General features: G+C 39.6%; 1 protein-coding gene across 1 annotated transcript in view; it reads left to right on the plus strand.

The window, feature by feature from the left end:
- Window positions 1-20,605, plus strand: part of LOC132384553 (protein Wnt-9b-like) — a 32,924-nt gene extending 12,319 nt beyond the window's left edge. The window contains exons 3-4 of the mRNA XM_059955721.1: window positions 5,511-5,776; window positions 15,115-20,605. Coding sequence (XP_059811704.1) covers window positions 5,511-5,776; window positions 15,115-15,588 — 740 coding nt within the window. The 3' untranslated portion in view covers window positions 15,589-20,605. The remainder of the gene's footprint in view (window positions 1-5,510; window positions 5,777-15,114) is intronic.
- Window positions 20,606-20,907: the final 302 nt, after the last annotated feature.

Consider the following 20,907-nt stretch of genomic DNA (forward strand, 5'->3'; position numbering starts at 1 on the left):
CTCACTCAATATTTTTTCCTGGGGACATTCAGCAATTACGATGGAGGCAAAGAGATTTTTCACTAATCTTTCTGAAGGGAGAGTTGTTATGTTCCACAACTTATGAAAGGTCATCAAACTGAAACGTTAACTCTGCTTCTCTCCCCACAGATTCCGCTTGATTATTCCCAGCATTTTCTATTTCAAATTTCCAGCTGAAGTTCCTTTGCCTTTCTTCCAGTTGTGAAACTGGCCACTTAGTGACTGAGGGTATGGCTAGTGTGTGGGGTTGGGTGGATATTGATATAAATTCACACTCAGCTACCCTCTCTCGCCAAGATACATTAATTCCATCTTGGGTAAGAGTTTACATAGTTACTTGAAGTGGGGTAAATTGAGTCTTCTATTCCATTTAATTCCTGACTACAACAGGAAAGCAGGATTAAAATGCCACTGTGATATATTTGTTTGAGAGGCTGTGCTATGATTCTGTCAAAGGTATGTCTGTTTACACAACCCGCCAACACTGTCAGTCATTATAGGAAACAGTGTGAGATTTTCCTGGCTTAATCCATGTACCATCCAGATGTGATGAAGCAGGCTTTATTTCATTATCCTTGTAAAGGTAGGGATTCGTGGAGTTCTATTGAAGACAAGAGCCCTGCAGCCTAACCCTACCAGTGTGATCAATAATGCACTGTAATTTAGGCTGGGGATGCCCTGGAGTCTGATTTGGATCCTGCTGACCAGAGAGTTTCCTAGTTTGAAGTGGTACTCCTGCCAGCTATAGAACTTCAGCCTGTTTGATTCTGAGAAGCTCTCCAATTTGGCTGGGACAGCTGCAGCCATGTCCTTGCATGGGCTGACAGACAAGCTTGGGAACAGGAATTCAGCTCACACTGAAACATTGGATGGACTCTGTATTCTTGGACACTGATGAGTGAGTGTTTCACCTGTGCCAGCAGAGTGGGTCACTAACGATATCCAGCTTAGAATGTGCTCAAGGTGTCCAGGCTCCAAAGCAGCAATGGTCTTGTTGTTCTTGCTTGGGGGCAATTTCCATGAGGTTAGGGGTCAATGGATAGTCATCAGATTTAGGAATCTTGCTGGTCTTGTGCAACCTCTTTAGCCTGAGGACTCAGAGGTCAACCTTTGCACTCCCAAACACCTGGCTGAGATCAACCAGCTCTGCTGCAACTACGATTCACTCTGGGACATTCCTGGCTTGAAAAGGAAGGTACTATAACAATTTATGTATTTACAGGTATGTATATCAAAGCTGGTAATAGCTTAGGAAAACTTGCTTAACTGAAAATTATTACAACAGACTAATAAATATTCTTTTGCATTGTTGTAGTTAAAGAAAGAGCACTGAAGTCCCAGCTGATAGTGGCATCCCAATTACATTTCTTTTGGTGCAGTTAAGTACAAACATGTAAACTTCAAAAGGATTTTTATCACATTAAATTGGCCTTGGTGAAGGGAGAATAGGAGTGTTTGTCTTCTCCTTCGTGGAAATGGTATCTATGTACAAGTGACATCTTGAGACATTTGATATGCTTTATAATTATATTGGAATTTATATGTTAAGTGATTTTAAGAATACAATGGACCAACCATCCCTCTAATTTTTTTTACAGCTGCATGGACCAACCATTGCTCTGAGCAGGAAAGTTTTACACGGCCTGAAAACTGTGTGGAAATTTACATGTTCTTTTTTGTCATATGCGTATTATGAATATTTAGAATGAAAATTGAAAAATCACAGACCTTTGATTTTATTTATTAATTAAAGGCGCTAAAGAAAATCTTCCATGTTTTGTAAACTTTTTCTAGCTGCGTCCAATTCCAGCTGCACAGCAACAAAGGCTACGTGAGCAGGAGCATTTCAGTTACTGCACCCGCGCTGCTTCCAGGGAATACTGCAATGGGCTTTTAAATGAATAAAATAAAAGCAAATCAGAATGAATTTCTTAGCTGCATTATTGATAATATGAGTCCATGGTAATTCATTGTGCATGTACGAGGGGTCATTGATAAGTTTGTGGCCTAAGGAAGAAGGAGATGACTTATTAACTTCAAACTTTCTGCATAATCACTCTAAGAGTTGCCCTGCATTGGCATGTAACGAAAGCTGTATAACTCATCTCCTTCTACCTTAGGCCACGATCTTATCAATCACCTATCTGTGGACACTTTCTGGAGGTCCAAGATCCATATGTTCCACGACCGCTGGACTAAGTGTGTAAATGTAGGAGGGGATTATGTTGAAAAATAAATGTGCTAGGTTTTCTAAAATTGACTCCTACCTTAGGCCATGAACTTATCAATCACCCCTCGTATAACACATTCTCTCTATCTCAGAGGATTATTTAAAGATGTGGGCCCTCTTTAAATGATCATACTTTAGTTGAAGGTATTCTCTGGGCTAAGTAAATAGGTCATGCAATAATATATGTAGAAATACATATTTATCTTTATTGTTTAGTTTAATAGCCTAAAGAGATAATATTGGGAATAAGCTTACAGGAAATGAATTGTCCACTGGGGTTGTCCATTGTGTCTGGTGCTCCCGATGCAGCCTACTCTACATTGGCGAGACCCAATGTAAACTGGGGGACTGCCTCGCTGAGCACCTCCACTCCATCAGCCAAATGTTGATGGCCAAGCATTTTAATTCCAATTCCAATTCCCATTCCCATTCCCATTCCCATTCCGACATGTCAGTCCATGGCCTCCTCTTCTGTTACAATGAGGCAACTCTCAGGGGGAAGGAGTACACCCCCTATTCTGTCTAGGCAGCCTTCAATCTGATGGCGTGATCATTAATTTCTCCTTCTGGTAATCTTTTTTCTTTTTTCCCTAATCCTTTCCTCTTCTTCTATTCCCCATTTGTCTCTTACCTTCTCTCACCTGCCTATACCTCCTCCTGTGTCCCCTCCTCCCTCTCTTTCCCCTATGGTCCGTTTACCTCTCCTATCAGATTCCTTCTTCTCCATGCCTTTACTTTTCCCACCCACCTGACTTCATCCATCACCTTCTCGCTATTCTCCTTCCCCTTCCTCCACCTGGCATTTGTCCTCTTCCTTTCCAGTCCTGCGGAAGGGTTGCGGCCTGCATTTGACTACTTGTTCATTCCCATTGACGCTGCCTGACCTGCTGAGTTCCTCCAGCATTTTGTATGTGCTGCTCTGGAGTTCCAGCATCTGCAGATTTTCTCTCGTGCTTGCAGGAAGACACCAGCTTATTGTGACATTCTGGTTGTTTTTTGTTAGTGAGCATTGTCACTGTTACATCTCATTCTCAAGACAGTAGTTAGTGAAGCTTCTTTCTCTTTAACTATATCCAATATTCTCCTGAAACTGCTGATAATCTGTGTGTAGTTGTACAGGTAGTTGTCAGAAAACATATACTTGGCTATTACAGCCAAGCCTAGTTCCCTCCTCATCTCACACTCATCAGACGTATTTTGAAATGTGAGTCTGTGGGTAGCAAATAGGAGCAGAAGCTCTTTCTGATTTTGCCCCTTTTTCTAATCAGGTGTTGCACCAGCAGTTCCTTCTCTTGCTGGGACTGTATACCTCAGTACAGACAAGAAGTTGGAATCATTATGAGGTGATTTTACTCAACGGGATCCTTTGAACAACTGAGCACTAGAAGGCAAAAATCCAGCTCACAAGAATATTAACGTAGCTGCAAACTTATATCCCTAATATATGTTTGTTTTAAAAATGCCCTTTAATCCTTTATAACTGATGACTTTCTACTGGGAGTTCCAACCTTGGAAAATTAAATGAATCTAATTGTCCTTTTTTCGAAGCTGAGCTTAAGACCAAATGGAAGATTAATATGTTAAATAATGGACACCTGGAATGCAGCCATAGATAACAATTTTATTAATGGCTTCTAATAGAAAACCGGATAACGTAATTGTAAAGTTCAAGTGGTAGGTTTAAAAATTAAACAGTTTGGGACTTTTCTCTTTGAGAACAAAATAAAAGGGGTCCTGACTGGCTTTCAGGGAGACAATGTTTTCACTTGTGTAAGTTCCCATACTGTTAGTGATAACTATAAAATGTTGTCTGATTAGACCAATAATGAGTTCAGAAGAAACCTTTTTAACAGGTTTGTTCTCCAATAGTTAGAACATAGACCTATCGAATGGTGAAAACCCTTGATAGAGTGGGTGTGGAGAGGGTGTCTCCTATGATGGGAGAGTTTAGGACCAGAGGGCACAGCCTCAGAATAGAGGGGCATGCTTTTAGAATGGAGATGAGGAGCGATTTCTTTAGCCAGAGGATGGTGAATTTGTGGAATTTGTTGCCACAGGTGGCTGTGGAGGCCAGGTCACTGGGTATATTTAAGACAGAGGCTGCTAGATTCTTGATTAATTAGGGCTTGAAGGGATATGGAAAGAAGGCAGGGGATTGGGGCTGAGTGGGAAATGGATCAGCTATGATGAAATGCAGAGCAGAGTCGATGGGCCAAATGGCCTAATTGTGCTCCTATCTCGTATGATCTTATGGAATTCGAAGGCATAGTTAAAGCAAAAAGCATCAATACAATAAGGTAAGCTGGATATATAGAAGGGAAAAACAGAAGTTTTAAATGAGAAGGTTTAATTAAATAAAGTGGGAAGAGTCTGTGTGTGATGTAAATCAAGAATTGACCATCAACTAAAATGACTGTTTCTGTGCTTTAACTGTATGCAATATTAACTATCAGACAACTGGAAAGTGGAGTGTAGCATTCAGCCAACTGACCTAGTCATTATCATCCAACCTATGGACAGCAAATCAGCTGTGGTGACTGACACCTATTGGCTGAATTAGATGAGAGCTTGGACATGCCAGTGTGCAGGCATTTTCTGAAGATGCTTTGAGCCAGCTCAGGAGTAGTGATGTAGTTGCAAGCTTGGTATCTCTGTTGAAGGTCTTTGGAATTGTAGTTCTGGATCTCAGAATGTGCGTGGTTGAAGGCAATGCTGCCATTGGAAGGACAGAGGTGATCAGGGACAGAATTGGAAAAACATAGGGCAGGGTTTGTCAACCATTTTCATGCCATGGACTCTTACCATTAACTGTTGGGAATCACTGGCTTAGAGGCTTGCTGTGCTTGAGTGGTTAGTTTGAAAGAAACTGGGGGAGAAAGAATAGATGATAAGAACTGCTAAGAGATGCTGGAATTCTGAAATAAAAACAGGAAATACTGGGGAAAGACCCAGCAGTTCAGGCAGCATCTGTGGAAAGAGAAATAATTAATGTTTCACATTGAAGGCTCTACAACGGAATCTGGTGTGATGAGTTTGGAGTGAATGTGGTTTGATAGTTTTTTGGCATAATGGCTGTTTTCAGGATTTCACTGACAAGCAGTTTAACTTAAATGTACATTAATATTCTGCTTAAAAATCAGGAATTTGTGGCAGTTCCTGTTTAAATAAATTAGCTGACACATAATCACAACCGTATGTCACCTCCTCCACTCATGTTTTAGACAACTTTATGCAAGTCATTTTGTTCCTTCTCCTGTAGGGTTTAAGGAGACCGCCTTTCTGTTTGCGATTTCTTCAGCTGGACTCACCCACTCGCTGGCCAAAGCTTGTAGTTCAGGCCGCATGGAGCGCTGTACCTGCGATGAGTCACCTGACCTGGAGAACAAAGAGGCGTGGCAATGGGGTGGCTGTGGGGACAACCTCAAATACAGCATTAAGTTCATCAAGCACTTTTTGGGACAGAGGAAAGCCAGCAAAGACCTGAGAGCCAGAGTTGATATGCACAACACCAATGTGGGCATCAAGGTGAGGACTGAACCTTTTCGATTGGTTAGATTCACAATTGTTTTTTGTATTGAGATGGGCAGATTCTTACAGGGGTCTGAGCAGAAGTCTATCACTTTTTGGTCAGGGAAATTGGAGTTCGTCCTTGTGTGTTGATACATTTTATAAAGCTCTAACCCCTGTCTGTAACGTTGGCTTCAAAGGTAAATTTATCAACTTCTTAAATGACCTTAAAGATAGGTGTGGAATATCATGGATTGTAAAGTTTCACCAACATTCTATCTCTCTATAGTCATAACATCTGTGAAAATCTATGGTAAACAAATATTGTAAACAAATACCATGTTGGACCGTTTTCCATATTCAGTTTTATCATATGTTCCTTAAGGATACTGTAAAATATAGCATTAAAATATCTCACTCAATGTTACAATATTATTTTCTTTTCTTTGTTATGGCCCAGAAAGCATTTGGCACTGTGACAAGCATTTGAATCAGTGGTGTGGGGTGGGTCAAGGGCCTGCCATTGTTATTCATGAACTCCAACATATCGGTTGCTAAAGATCAGATCTTGCACAATTTTCTAATTCTACAAAGAAAAACTGGGAGATCGTGGGTTTGGTGAGGGGAATGTGGGAGTGGAGGGTAACAAAAAAGAGTCCCTGAGGTGGAAAGGATGCAACATTGGAAGTAGGCTGTGTTTAGCAGTTTGTCACGATAAGGCCAGGGCTGATTTGTAAGAGTTGTCCACTCTCACCAAAGCATTCTTACTTTTTCATTTCAACCTGCCCGTGCCCCCACCCTTGTGCAACAAAGATTAACATGGCATCTGTCTATCTACCTGTAATGGTCTTCACAGTGCCAGATGTTGTGGCTTAGGACTCGGTTAGGCAGGTCATTACTGCTGATGCAGGTCTTCCATATAAACCGCATGCACGCATGCACACACACCCTGTGCAAGGCACTAGAATTTGTTCGTTTGTAACTCTAGTGTCTTTGAGTCAGTTCTTTTTATCAAGCTACCAGATTCTCCCTAACTTCGCAGTCTCCTTGCTTAGTAAAACCATTTTTCTAAGCAGTTTGAACCATGCATTTAATAGTTTCTGTGTGCCGTACAAAAACCTCCCTCTTCACCCGCTCTTGTCTGAATCCATTTTCTTTCTGCTCATGTGATGATTCATGCACACAATCGCAGAAACTGAATTTTGACTGGCCAGTGTTATAGAGTCATGGCGCCAAAGACATACATAGCATGAAACAAGCTCTTCAGCTGACTGTGTGCAATGATTCAAGGTTCGAATTTATTTCAGAATGAGAATCAGGTTTATTATCACTGGCATGTGATGTGAAATTTGTTAACTTAGCAGGAGCAGTTTAATGAAATACACAATCTAGCAGATAAATAAATAGATAAATAGATAAATAAATAAATAACAGTATTTGTATATTGAATAGATTAAAAATCATGCAAAACAGAAATATTGGAAATTAAAAAAAAAGTGTGGTGTTGTCTGAAGGTTTAATGTCCATTTAGGAATCGGATAGCAGAGGGGAAGAAGCTCTTTCTGAATCGCTGTGTGTGTGCCTTCAGGCTTCTGTACCTCCTTCCTGATGGTAACAGAGAGAAAAGGGCATGTCCTGGGTGCTGGAGGTCCTTAATAATGAACACTGCCGTTCTGAGACTCCGGTTCTTGAAGATATCCTGGGTACATCTATAGAAATTTTTGAGTATATTTGTTGACATGCCAAATCTCTTCAAACTCCTAATGAAGTATAGCTGCTGTCCTGTCTTCTTCATAATTACATTGATATGTTGGGACCAGGTTAGGTCCTCAGAGATCTTGACACCCTGAAACTGCTCACTCTCTCTACTTTTGATCCTTCCATGAAAATTGGTATATGTTCCTTCGTCTTACCCTTCCTGAAGTCCACAATCAGCTCTTTCATCTCACTGACGTTGAGTGCCAGGTTGTTGCTGCGAAACCACTCCACCAGTTGACGTATCTCACTCCTGTACGCTCTCTCGTCACCACCCGAGACTCTACCAATAATGGTTGTATCATCAACAATTTTATAGATGGTATTTGAGCTATGCCTAGCCACACAGTCATGTGTATATTAAGAGTAGAGCAGTGGGCTAAGCACACACCCCTGAGGTGCACCACTGTTGATTGTCAACGAGGATGATATGTTATCACTAATCCGCACAGACCGTGATCTTCTGGTTAGGAAGTCAAGGATCCAATTACAGAGGGAGGTACAGAGGCCCAGGTTCTGTAACTTCTCAATCAGCATTGTAGGAATGATGGATTTAAATGCTGATGAACAGCATCTTGATGTAGGTGTTTGTGTTGTCCAGGTGGTCTAAAGCCACGTGGAGAGCCATTGAGATTGCATCTGTCATTGACCTATTGTGGTGATAGGTCCAGGTCCTTGCAGAGGCAGGAGTTCAGTCTAGTCATGACCAACCTCTCAAAGCATTTCATCACTGTCGATGTGAGTGCTACCGGGTGATAGTCATTAAGGCAGCCCACATTATTCTTCTTAGGCACTGGTATAATTGTTGCCTTTTTGAAGCAAGTGGGAACTTCTGCCTATAGCAGTGAGAGGTTGAAAATGTCCTCTAATGCTCCCGCTAGTTGTTTGGCACAGGTTTTCAGAGTCTTACCATTGGGACCTTCCACCCTGCGAAGGTTCACTCTTTTTAAAGACAGTCTAACATCAGCCTCTGAGACAGAGATCACAGGGTATCAGGTGCAGCAGGGATCTTCACAGCTGTAGTTGTGTTCTCCCATTCAAAGCGGGCATAGAAGGCGTTGAGTTCATCTGGTAGTGAAGCATCGCTGCCATTCATGCTATTGGGTTTTGCTTTGTAGGAAGTAATGTCTTGCAAACCCTGCCAGAGTTGTAGTACATCCGATGTCACCTCCAAACTCATTCGAAATTGTCTCTTCGCCCTAGAAATAGCTATCCGCAAATCATACCTGGTTTTCTGGTGCAGGCCTGGGTCACCAGACCTGAATGCCGCAGATCTAGCCTCCAGCAGATGACATACCCCCGGTTCATCTATCGCTTTTGGTTTGGGAATGTACAGTAATTCTTCCACACTCATCCACACAGGTTTTAATGAAGTTAGTAACAACTGAAGCATAGTCATCCAGGTCCGAAGATGAATCCCTGAATACAGTCCAGTCCACCGATTCAGAGGAGTCCTGTAGGTGCTCCTGTGCTTCCCTTGTCCATACCTTCTTGGTCCTCACTGCTGGAACTGCAGTTTTCAGTCTCTGCCTGTACTCAGGGAGTAGAAGTACAGCCAGGTAATTAGACTTCCCAAAGTGAGGGCGTGGAATAGCACGGTAGGCATTCTTGATGGTGGTGTAGCAATGGTCCAATAGTGTGTTGTTTCCTCTGGTATTGCAAGTGATCTGTTGATGGTAATTGCTTAGAGATTTTTTCAGACTTGCCTGGTTAAATTCTCCTAAAACGATGGTGAAGGCATTAGGGTGTGCTGTTTCGTGCATGTTGATCCCATTGCTCAGAAGATCCAAAGCCTGATTGACATTGGCCTGAGGTGGAGTGTAAACTGCTACCAAAATAACCCCAGAGAATTCCCGTGGTAGTTAAAAAGGATGGCACTTTACTGCTAAAATATCTTGGGTCTGGTGAGCAGAATTGGGACAGCACTGATATATTTGTGCACCAAGAAGAGTTGATCATGAGGTATACTCCTCCACCTCTGCTTTTGAGAGACTCTAGAGATTTATCCTGACAGTGTATAGTAAACCCGTTGATCTGAATCACTGCATCCGGTATGGAAGGGGTTAACCAGGATTCCATGAAACAAAGGCCACACACGGTCCTAATATCCCTCTGATTCAGCACCCTGGCTCTGAGATCATCAATTGTATTCGCCAGAGACTGCATGTTCGCTAGCAAGGTAGTCGGTATAGGGAGTTTAAAAACCCGTTTCCTTAAACGCACCTGTAACTCATGTGTGCATGGAAACATATAGTGAAATTTGCCGCTTTTATTAACCACCAGCCCACACAAGAGTGTGCTGGGGGCAGCCCGCAAGTTTCACCACATATTCCGGTGCCAACCTAAGATGGGCACAATGTTCAGCTGAACAATACAACACAACCAACAAAACAACATTGAGAAAAACAAACACTGTTCCTTCCTCCCAGGCATGCACACACACTTTTAACCCTAGGACAGGCCATCAGTCTCCAGTGGACATGGACTCTGGCCTTCAGACACTGGACTGCCACCACCTCAGTGGACTCATAGATATTTCCAGATTTAGCTTTGAACAATGTGCCTTGACCCCTGGTCTTCCCAATCATCCCTTGGCCCCGATCTTTGTCATTGAACCCTGGATGTGACAATCACTGAACATGAGGCCTCAAGCTCTGGACCCACTGATGACAGGACCCTGAACAAATGAACAAACACCCATTTATATCAATCCTATGCTAATCCCATTCTATTCTCCCTGCATACCATTAATTGTTCCCAGATTCTACCATCCACCTACTCATTAGGGGTAACTTACTAAGGGTCCATTAACCTACCAAGCCACACATCTTTGGAGAGGAAACCCGTGATGGTTATGGGGAGAACATGCAAACTCCGCTCAGACAGCATCCCAGGTGATGTGAGGATGGGGCTCTACCAGTGTGTCACCTGAATTGTGTCCTTGGACATTTTCTTTTTCTCTCCTTAAGTCTGTAATGGTAGGGCAGATTTTATATATTTACTGGATCATAACTTTGTGTGCTTGGAGATCTTATTGAGAAGGCAGACAGTTAGTTCAGGACCCAATATGTGAGTGAATTCCTGAACTGGGTTTCTGGCATCTCCAATTTAGGTGTTTGCATTCATAAGATCTCAATGAGCAGCGTGAACTCAAAGGAGAAAACAAGGAAAAACTTGAGCATGGTTTCTGGTCATTGCAGTTTATTTTTGAGATTTGAGGAATTGCTGCTCTCTGAGAAAGTTATAGTTTTGTAAGCTTGATTGGGCTCTCTGCACACAGACTGCTGCATCCACCCAGGTCAGACATCGCAAGAATGAGCCACCACTTGTTAAAGCACTAGCTATTTGGAAACAAAAAAAAACTTTTAAATACTTAGAAAATTGTTAGCAAATCATATAGAATTCCTAAGATTCTTGCTTGCTACTTACTATATGTTGAATTAATTGTGTTTGATGTTGATGTCAATGCAAGAAAACTGTTGTTTCCTCACTGACAGGAGATTACAATCAATCTCACTGTTTACACATTTATCTTCTTTTTCAATGGAAAGTAATTAAAAGAAGCACAACAAACAGCAGAAAAATTTTCTTTAGGTTAAATGATGCTACATTCAAATACCTACCACAGGAAACTCTGAAAGGAAAATATCAGAAGATTCTGTGCTAAAGTCATCAGAAGTGTTGTTTTTTCCTTTTTGTATTAAATTGCAGCTTCCAGGTACCAAAGCACTAATCTAACAGGAGGCAAAGGTTAGCAGTTAGCTGCCAGCCTGATAAGAAACATTGCCTGAAGTGTATTTACTGACCGAATGCAAAGAACTGCAAATAAGGAATTAGTCAGGACAAAGCATGTTTATGCAAAGCATTGCAATGCTTTTAGGAAACCAGAGATGATCACTTAAGTATTTGAAGCTCATCAGATTTCCCAGTAATTGGAACAAGTATTGCTCATTGACTCATCAAAGTTATACCTGTTAAGACTGCCCTTACCTGAAAAAGTAAGCCTTTTAAAATTTTGCTTAAATTACAATTTAGATTTTTGAAATATTTTTTCATCACATTTCATTCAATGCTGTGCTAATGTAGTAACTAAAATTATGATGAATAAATTAAACACATGTATGGTAATATAGGAAATGCATAATTATTAGGCTCATCTAAGTTTAGAAATTACACTGCTAATTTCACTTAGGGCATTTGTCATATTGAATAGAATTACTATTGGATGGAAGATTTTCTATTCCTGTCTCTAGTGTGATCACAATGGACTTTATGATTAGATTAAGCACAGGCCTCTCTTACATTTAACCCCTGTGCTTTGCTTTATTTGGATTTCTAGCAATTCTTTTAAACCATGTTCAGAATGTTTCTTGAATTTGTCCCAGTGCGCCCTCTCCATTCTCCAAACTAATCATGAAAGGATGAATGTATGTATAATTCCATATTTAATACAAGTAACTTCAGATTATGACAAGTTTAATGCTGTACTGATTTAACTACAGTAAAGTTTGCTGATAAACTGTACAGAAAGAAATGCGAGAAATTGTACACTGGATTCAAATGCAAGGCAAGCAATTGAGAAAGTTCAAGCTGACGGTATCACCTGGGTGGTTCCCAAATGGGTTTAGAATCAGATTCAGGTTTAATATCACTGACAAATATTGTAGAAGTTGTTGTTTTGTGACAGCAGTACATTGCAATGCATAAAATACCATAATTTACAATACAAAATACAGCGCGTGTATGTGTATATATAAGTAGTGCAAAAAGAAAGCAAAAATAGTGTTGCAGTGTTCATTGTCTGTTCCTTAAGGTTGTTATAACTGGGGTGGCAATGAGGACAAAATCCCATTACTTATTAAATGCTCCCAATTGCATGCACCTCAAATAGCCTCTGACAACCAAGTCCAGCTTCGGGCCTTCACACGTGGGGTTTGGCTACTAAGCGCGATGGAACCATTTTTTATTGACAGGAAAAGGGGCAAATAGGGTTACTGGCGCCTTAAAACCAGTCGCTTCTTACTGATGGGGCTTGTCAGCCGTGTATGGCAGTGTATCTAGGAGAAGGAAAATTCTGATCTCAAACCTCCACTGCTTTGCAGCTATACCTATTCATGGGGAAGGCTTTGGGTGTAAACCCTGAGGCAAAAATCCGAAGCTGAAGTCCCTAAGGCAGTCTTACATTGAGTTCAATGCTGACTGGCAACTCCTGCGACATTGCTGGTACCAAACTGTATCAGTCTTTGCCATTCCCTTGGGTTCATCAGTTGCGTGGAGAGGGGGAGCTTGCTACATGAGCAACAGCTTGCTATCCATGTCGTACTGCCCAGGCTTGCCTATCTAGAAAGCTAGGACGCAACATCTATGGTCATTCTGACTGACGGTGGCTCTCAACCTTACTTCACTGTCCAGAAATCTGATGGCAGGGTGTCTGAAATTGAAATCTATGTAGAATCTAAATTTATGTATTTTGGTTCATCATTGGAAAAGGAAGTTCTTTTACAATGTTAAGAAATCACATGTGTGAGGTTTCAGCCCTATACATCATCTAGTGAGATTACAGCAATGTTCACGTTTCATTGTTCTGCCTTTACTTTGCTTATGTGGAATAGATTGAGAGTATCATTTGACCATTGGATGGCAAGCAGTAACTTCCATCCAGAATGCAGCATTTGATGAACTGTGAATTTCCTGATTTCTGTTTCCACCTCAATTCAAGCCAAGTTAACTCCAGAACAATGAAAGAATAGTGATCAATATAATTTAGAAAAGCAAGGTGAAGTCAATGAGCTTATTTCTCTGTCATGTTGAACAGGTGACAGCAGGTCTGCTGCATATTTGCACCTTTATGGAATGTCTTTCTTTTAAAGTGGAGAGAGATCAGATTGGCCACCAGCTTGAAAATTAAAGATTAACTTTATTTGTCACATGTACATCAAAACTTACAGTAAAATGTATTGTTTGGGTCAAAATCACACAAGTGAGGATTGTTCCTGGCAGCCCAAAAGTGTAGCAAAACTTCTGGCACCAACACATCATGCTCGCAACTCACTGAACCTCACTGAATGTGTTTGGAATGTGGGAGGAAACTGGAGCACCCGGAGGAAACCACACACAGTCAGAGGCACTGTAATTGCATTTTGCTAACCACTACATGACCAAAATTTGTTAACAGATTTGCATTAATGCACAAAGGTGAAGTACTTCCACAATATGTGAACTTTAAAAGTGTCATAACATAATATGACTAATTATCAGCAACACACATAAAATGCTGGAGGAACTCAGCAGGCCAGGCAGCTTCTATGGAGAGGAATAAACAGTCAACGTTTTGGGCTGAGACCCTTCATCAGGACTGGAAAGAAAAGGGGCAGAAGCAGAATCTCTGCCAGCTTGTACTCCCTCCTTCTTACTCTAGCCCCACCCCCTTCCTTTCCAGTCCTGATGAATGTTCTTGATCTGAAAGTTGACTGTTTATTTCCCTCCACAGAAGCAGCCTGATCTGCTGAGTTCTTCCACCATTCTGTATGTGTTGCTCAAGATTAATAATCATTTTGTTATGGAATTAGGCAGCACTGGAATGAGCCTCACTGCCTTAGAGCTTCACAGACAATCTTGATCTTGGATGCTGTCATTGTAGTTCACACTGAAAGGTATGTGTTTCCCCAAGTGCTCCTGTTTTCTCCCATATCCCCAAGGTTGCTAGGGGCTACATTGTCTACTTTAATTTAGTGAACTGAGGGATTTTTTTTTGAAGATAATTGTAAATTACCTCAGTATAGATGGGTAGCAGGAGAATTGGGCAGGGCAAAGTTGATGGGGATGTGAGAAGAAATATGGAATTAGTGTAGATGAATGTAAATGTAGTGAGCTGAGTTTTTGTGCTTTACTCTGTAACTCTGCACTGGGAGTTCCTTGAATGTTCTGTCATACAGACATTATGAAGAATACAATTAGAAAAGCTCATTAATCCATTGAGCTTACATCTTCAAACACCTAATTATGAACTACTAATTTGATCTGCAGCAAATGAATAATTTAATAATAGATTAAAGCAGAAGAACTTAATGCAATTTTTTCACGACCCCAGAGGAAATTCAATAAAAAAATTCCATTTTATTGCCCTGGCAGAATTCAATGTACCCTGATCCCAGGAAACCTACAATGTTGCATTGGATGTGCATCATTTCACCCTTTACCAATACATACAGCAAATCAGCCTATCAGTCAGGTGGTCACCCAGCCAGAGGGCAGAGGATCTGGATCAATTATCAATCTGAGTGAAGAGTTGATGGAGTTATTCTGGATGATTATGAAGTATTCTGTATTGGAAAAGAGTGTACAAAAAGCATAGGTAATGATATATCTATGATTTTGTATTGGTGGGTGATGAAGGTGATGAATGTTTTAATATTATATTTTGAAAAGCACTTTAATACACTTTTGATGATGGGCCAATAAAAGTTAATGGCCTTCTGTGCATCATGTGCAACATAGCGTACAATAAAGTAGTCCTTTGGGTAGCTAAGCTCTAATATAATAGGTCACCATGCATAGTTGAGCAATATATTTGTCTTCTCACCTGAAATTTTCTTTTCCAGGCTGTAAAAAGTGGTTTGAAGACCACATGTAAATGCCATGGCGTATCTGGATCCTGTGCAGTTCGAACCTGCTGGAAGCAGCTCTCATCTTTTCATGAAACAGGCAAGCTTCTCAAACACAAGTATGAAACAGCCGTTAGAGTCCATAGTGTTACCAATGATGCCACAGGTGAGACTGAGCTCATCAGCCCCAAAAAGCACAGCTACACCTTGAAGAACCACATCCCAAGGACTACAGATCTCGTTTACATCGAGGACTCCCCGAGTTTCTGTCGGCCAAGTAAATACTCTCCTGGGACCGCAGGCAGGGTGTGCTCAAAGGAGACAAACTGTGAAAGTATGTGCTGTGGGCAGGGTTACAACACCCAGAGTCTCCTGGTGCACCGACCCTGCCACTGTCAGGTGCAGTGGTGCTGCTATGTGGAGTGCCAGCAGTGTTCTCAAAGAGAGGAGATCTATACTTGCAAACACTAATAGTAAGAAGATAAGACAACAAGAAAAACACAGGTGAAGGAAAGAACAAGACTTTGAAGTTGCAAGTTTAGCAGCGGTTTGTGCATGCTCTTCTGAGACGAAGTCAGAAAGCCCTTGGAAAAATAAGATTATACTGTAGAGTTAAGCCTTACTGAACATATTGAAAGTGTACATGCCTTCAGTTTAAAGAATCTGTATTCAGAAGATTTCAGCTGAACTAACATCTATCCAAACTTTAGAGGAGTGAAGGGTAGATGTCACGTTTTCAGGTGGACTTGTAGGGCAGATCTGATTGAAGGAAGCTACAAACATCTCCTTCATTTAAGTTAAAGAGTGACTGGTAAATAAATAATGGTCCACAATGGTTATTTCACTAATTAAATATGTTCTCTTTGAAAGTGTGGGTGCAGTGCTGGGGAGCAGATGGAACTACTTGTGATCTTGAGGCCAGTTCTATAAAGTGTGCAAACAAAACATCCTGCGGTGCAGGTATGAGAGGGAATGTGTAACTTCCTGTAACCATCATTGTTCAAAGCAGCCTTCATCTTTCAGTCAGATTGATGGAGGCTTCTTGTTTAACCTTTGCACAGGTTTTGAACCAACATGCCCCCAGGACAACATTAACCTTTTTTGAGGTTTGTTCCTGCGTTCCTTCCCCTTTTCTGCCTCTTCGAGAATTCCGCGAATGAAACATATACACAATTGGCAATGTTCTTGGAAGCTACAGATTCTGGGGCAGTTGCCACTAATTCACGAAAATGAAGTAATTGTACTAACTTAATTTCTCAAAACTTCAAAAAAATTAATAATTAAAAATATAACATGCTAAAAAATACCCAGTTGAAAAAAGGAAATCTTTCCTTTAAGCATCTTTATCTAAAGTTTGTAGTTCTGGCTGTGGTGTAAGAATGAATTAATTTGTGTCTATAAAATGGTGTTTTAAGCTATTGTATCACACACAGGGATGACCGATGAATGCAGTATACTTATTGCTGCATCAATCACTGAACCCTCCTTATCACTTTCTAACTTCATTCCTCAATTCTTTTCTCTAATTACCTTATATTCCCATAAGATGCTATACTTGGGGGTGAGACTTTTCTGACTGAATTGACTGTTCTCCCATTTTTAAACATGTGGAATTCATTCCTTTATTTCAAAGATGAATTTGCTTGGACAAACATTGCCAATTCCCACTTTCATTTTGAGAAGTTAAGGCAGCATGATGTCTTTTATTTTCAAAGAAACAGTGTAACTTTTGGCAATTCATATGTATCAAGCCAGATCTTCTGCTTGCAAATGTGGAAATTGAGATAACTGAGAAAACCTCACACAATGACAATAAATCTAAACTCAATTTATAAATATTGATTTAGTCATATGCAAGAGAAGTTGTGATAATTTGTGAATCTTTCCTTATTCACTAATTAATTGATATTATATAGGTTAATAAAGCGAATGATAGCTGAGTAAGATCATAGCATTTCTGACAATTAAAGTATATTATTTAAATATGGTAATTGGTGCATGTCTATAATGTAAATATTGATGATCATTTTACAAGTTTTGACTACTGTAAGAAAGTTTATTTTTTAATCTAAACTGGAATAGGTGCATTTCTACTAACAGCACTAGCTTAGGAAATAACTTTGGACCTGAATACTAATGGCAACTGAAAAATTCTGCATCAAGTTATAATTTTACTTAAATATATATCTGGCATGTAGCAGAAATGTACTAAATGTACATTGTGCCTCAATCTAATGACAAAGATCAGTTATATTCTTAATGTTACTATTTCATTCTCAGTTCATGTGACAAGCACTCTTTGGTACATTAACGTCTTTTACAATAGTTAACTGTTGTGTATAATCACATTTGGAGACTGGAAGCTGAGCCTAACAGAAGCCAATTTTTTTGACATGCACACAAGTACATGTAACCACCAATGCAAAGAAAAACTGATTTGCAGCAGCATCACAGGTGCGTAGCATCCGATACACAACATTCACAAGAAAAATATAAATAAACATTAATACACAATTTTTACAAGAAAAACCAATTAAAACAAAAAAATAAGTCCTCTATAGTGCAAAGCAGTCATAGTGTTGCTATACTAAACTACTGGGTTGTGCAGGATGGTTCAAGAACTGAACAGTTGAAGTTAATTATCTGTACTTGAGCCTCATGGTGCGGGACTTCAGGCTTCAGTACCTCCTGCCAGTGGTGGTTGATCAAGTCAGGGCATTGTGGAAGTAATGGTTGCTGTGGGTGGAAAATGAAAAATGCAGATGCTGCAAATCTGAAGTAATATCAGAACACACTGCAGGTCAGGCAGCATCTGTCTAGAGTAAATCAGAGTTAAGCAGAGTTGTCAGAACTATCAGTTCCGTTGGAGTTTTTAACATGAAATTTTACTCTGTTTCCCTTTCCACAGATTTTCAATTGAATGTTTCTTCTGTCAGCCCAGACAGAGAGATCACAGTTTTTGTATGTTTTTCTGTGCCTCTCAAGACATTATTGATTTAGATTCATCAGTGATATAAACCTTTGAAAAGTAATTAAAAATCCATTGCTTGCATTTTATTCTTCATTCAAAATGAAGCTTGGTTGTCCCAAAAAGCTTGAAAGTTTTATCAATGCGATTGGTAGTATTTTGTTTGGCTGGGGTAATAAAGGTTATAGAACCGAAGGCTATAGTTGGTGTTAAGATACAGATCAACTGATATATATATAAAACTGAATGGTAGAATATAATGAAAGGAGCTGATGATGGGCCGATATTATACATTGATGATTTAGGGGAAGAAAGGTGAGATTATGATGGCACAATCCACAAGATTGTAATTTGTTCCACAAGTTTATAAAAACAGAAGGCTCATATGATGTCAATTAAGTCAACCTACTTAGCTGAAAATGAGCTAGCAGCATTTAGAAATCTGGGGAGACCTTGTCTAGGCATCTGTCTCCCTTTGATACTGTTAGAGTTCACTGTAGACGAATGAAGAACATGATTCAATTAACAGTAATTATGAGATTCAACTCTGCATAAAGAAACCTAGATCCAAATGGTAATTATGGTAATGCATTTATTGGGATATAATAGCACTTTATAACTTAGTAGAGCCTAGGATAATAGGTTAAACATGGTGTAGGGTCATTTAGGGGAGAAAGCTGGAAGATTGCTATGACTAATGAAATAATCACTAGCCATGGTGGTGCAATTAAAAGGTTGAGGTTGATTCAGAAAGTGAGTCCAAGTTTCTTATTCTGGATAGAAGAAAGAAGATGGGCCAAATGGCTTCCTGAATCTTAAGTGTGTTCATCTACTTGATCAGTGTAATATTAAAGTGTTTAATTAAGCATAACTCCACTTTATAGGTGATCATAATAGAAATGGGAATAAAAGACAATTGACAAATCTTCAGTTACTATATGACAGTAATTTTAGACAACAGTCTGATCCAGAAGAGGAAACCAAAGGCCTGAACTATAAGTATGTTTTCCTCAAAGTCTCCTGAAGATTACAGTGGGAGGACATTCACAGGCCTTATCGCCTTTGCTGGCAATAGCAAATTTAAATTCTATTCTATTCCCATTTCCAAATTCTTTTTCCAAACTATTTTATATTTTTTACCATTTCTTACACTTTTCTAAATAATTTTATGAGATTCTATAGTATTTGTCTCAGCAATCGGACATTAAGTATTCATATTTATTCACAATAATTTCCATTAACTTTTCAAATTTCCCTAAGTTGTACATAGATGGATATTTAGACAAATGGTATATATTCTCTATTCATTGCCTGAGACACACTCGAAGTACAGAGAAGTTTGTGACCATCATACACCTTTGAGTTTAGTCCCTATGAGGAGGCTTTGGTGGTGAAAAGAAATAAGGGATTGTTATATTTATCTTGTCGACTTTTTCATTGAATTGCAATTTTAAAGCATTTGCATAAGGCATGGCGGCAGTACACAGGGCTGATGGTATTACCAAATTTTGTCTCCCCTTGTATTACAGAAAAACACAAAGCTTCTCAAGTGATATTTGAGTTTAAATTTTCTTTCTGTATAAAGGAAATTCCACACTTTGCTAAGCAAAGCCGATTAAATTTCATTTATGATTAGCAGTGCTTTAGGGTTTTATTTAATTCTGTGTAATATTTTGCCTTGATGAATAAGAAATTCTGTCTAATATTTTAATGCAACATTCAACCTATTTAAAATATATTTTTGAATCAGTTCAGTACAATCACTATAAAAATAACACCATCCTGTTATGTACTGTCCTCAACTCAAGACAATGTTACAGTGACGCATATTGGAATTTATCATAAGCGCACATGTTAACATATATGCTAAAAGTAGTCCAGAAAGGAAAGTTGTCCCTTAGTGCTTAAAAACAGTTGATTTATTGCTATTAAAATTAACAGAAATAGAAATAGCGTAGGTCACAGTGGATCATTAATATTAGTTTGGCTAAACATGCTGTTGTGAGAGATTGCATATTATAAAACACTCCAAGAAAAGAAGGCAGTGAAAGTTAGGGTTATTAACACTTGGAGGTTCATCATTAAGGAGTCATGAAAAGTAACACGTTTATAGAGATAAAGATCTATCTCCTTGTGAAGCCTATGACATGATGCACTGTGACTTATTTGATAGGATCAATTGATGCCATCTAAAAGGACCATTAAGGAATAAGAGCAGACCCCATTGCTTTATTAATTTATCTGTTGGTGTTCCAAGGGAAAGTAAAATTATTTTTCTACCTCATGTGTACAGCCTCTAGGTAAATAAAATCTTAAAGTGTATTTAACTTATTTATCATCTTTATATATCAAAAAGTGAAAACCCTTTTGGATCACCTTGGGCAGTGAAAAAGCACATTAATCATGTGGTTAACGTGCATTTTCTCTGCTTTTGTATGTTATTTATACTTTGTTTCACAATGGTTGGAAAAAAAACAGGTTTCATGCATATATAGAACAAGTTGCACTAATGTTCCTCAGCTTTCTGGTGGTATTGATATCAATAAAATGGTGTTTTTATAACAACTTTGGAAGATATTTGTCACTGTGTCTTATCTTCCTGCTGTTGCCTGTAAGGAGTTTGTACATTCTCCCTGTGACCGTGAGGGTTTTCTCCGAGTGCTCTGGCACAGTCCACAGATGTACCGGTTTGTAGGTTAATTGGTCATTATAAATTGTCCTGTGATTAGGCCAGGGTTAAATCGCGGGTTTCTGGGAGGCACAGCTTGAAGTGTTGGATGGGCCTGTTCCACACTGTGTCTATAAATAAATAATAAAATAAA

Source organism: Hypanus sabinus, chromosome X1 (assembly GCF_030144855.1).
Source record: "Hypanus sabinus isolate sHypSab1 chromosome X1, sHypSab1.hap1, whole genome shotgun sequence".
Lineage (NCBI taxonomy): Eukaryota > Metazoa > Chordata > Chondrichthyes > Myliobatiformes > Dasyatidae > Hypanus > Hypanus sabinus.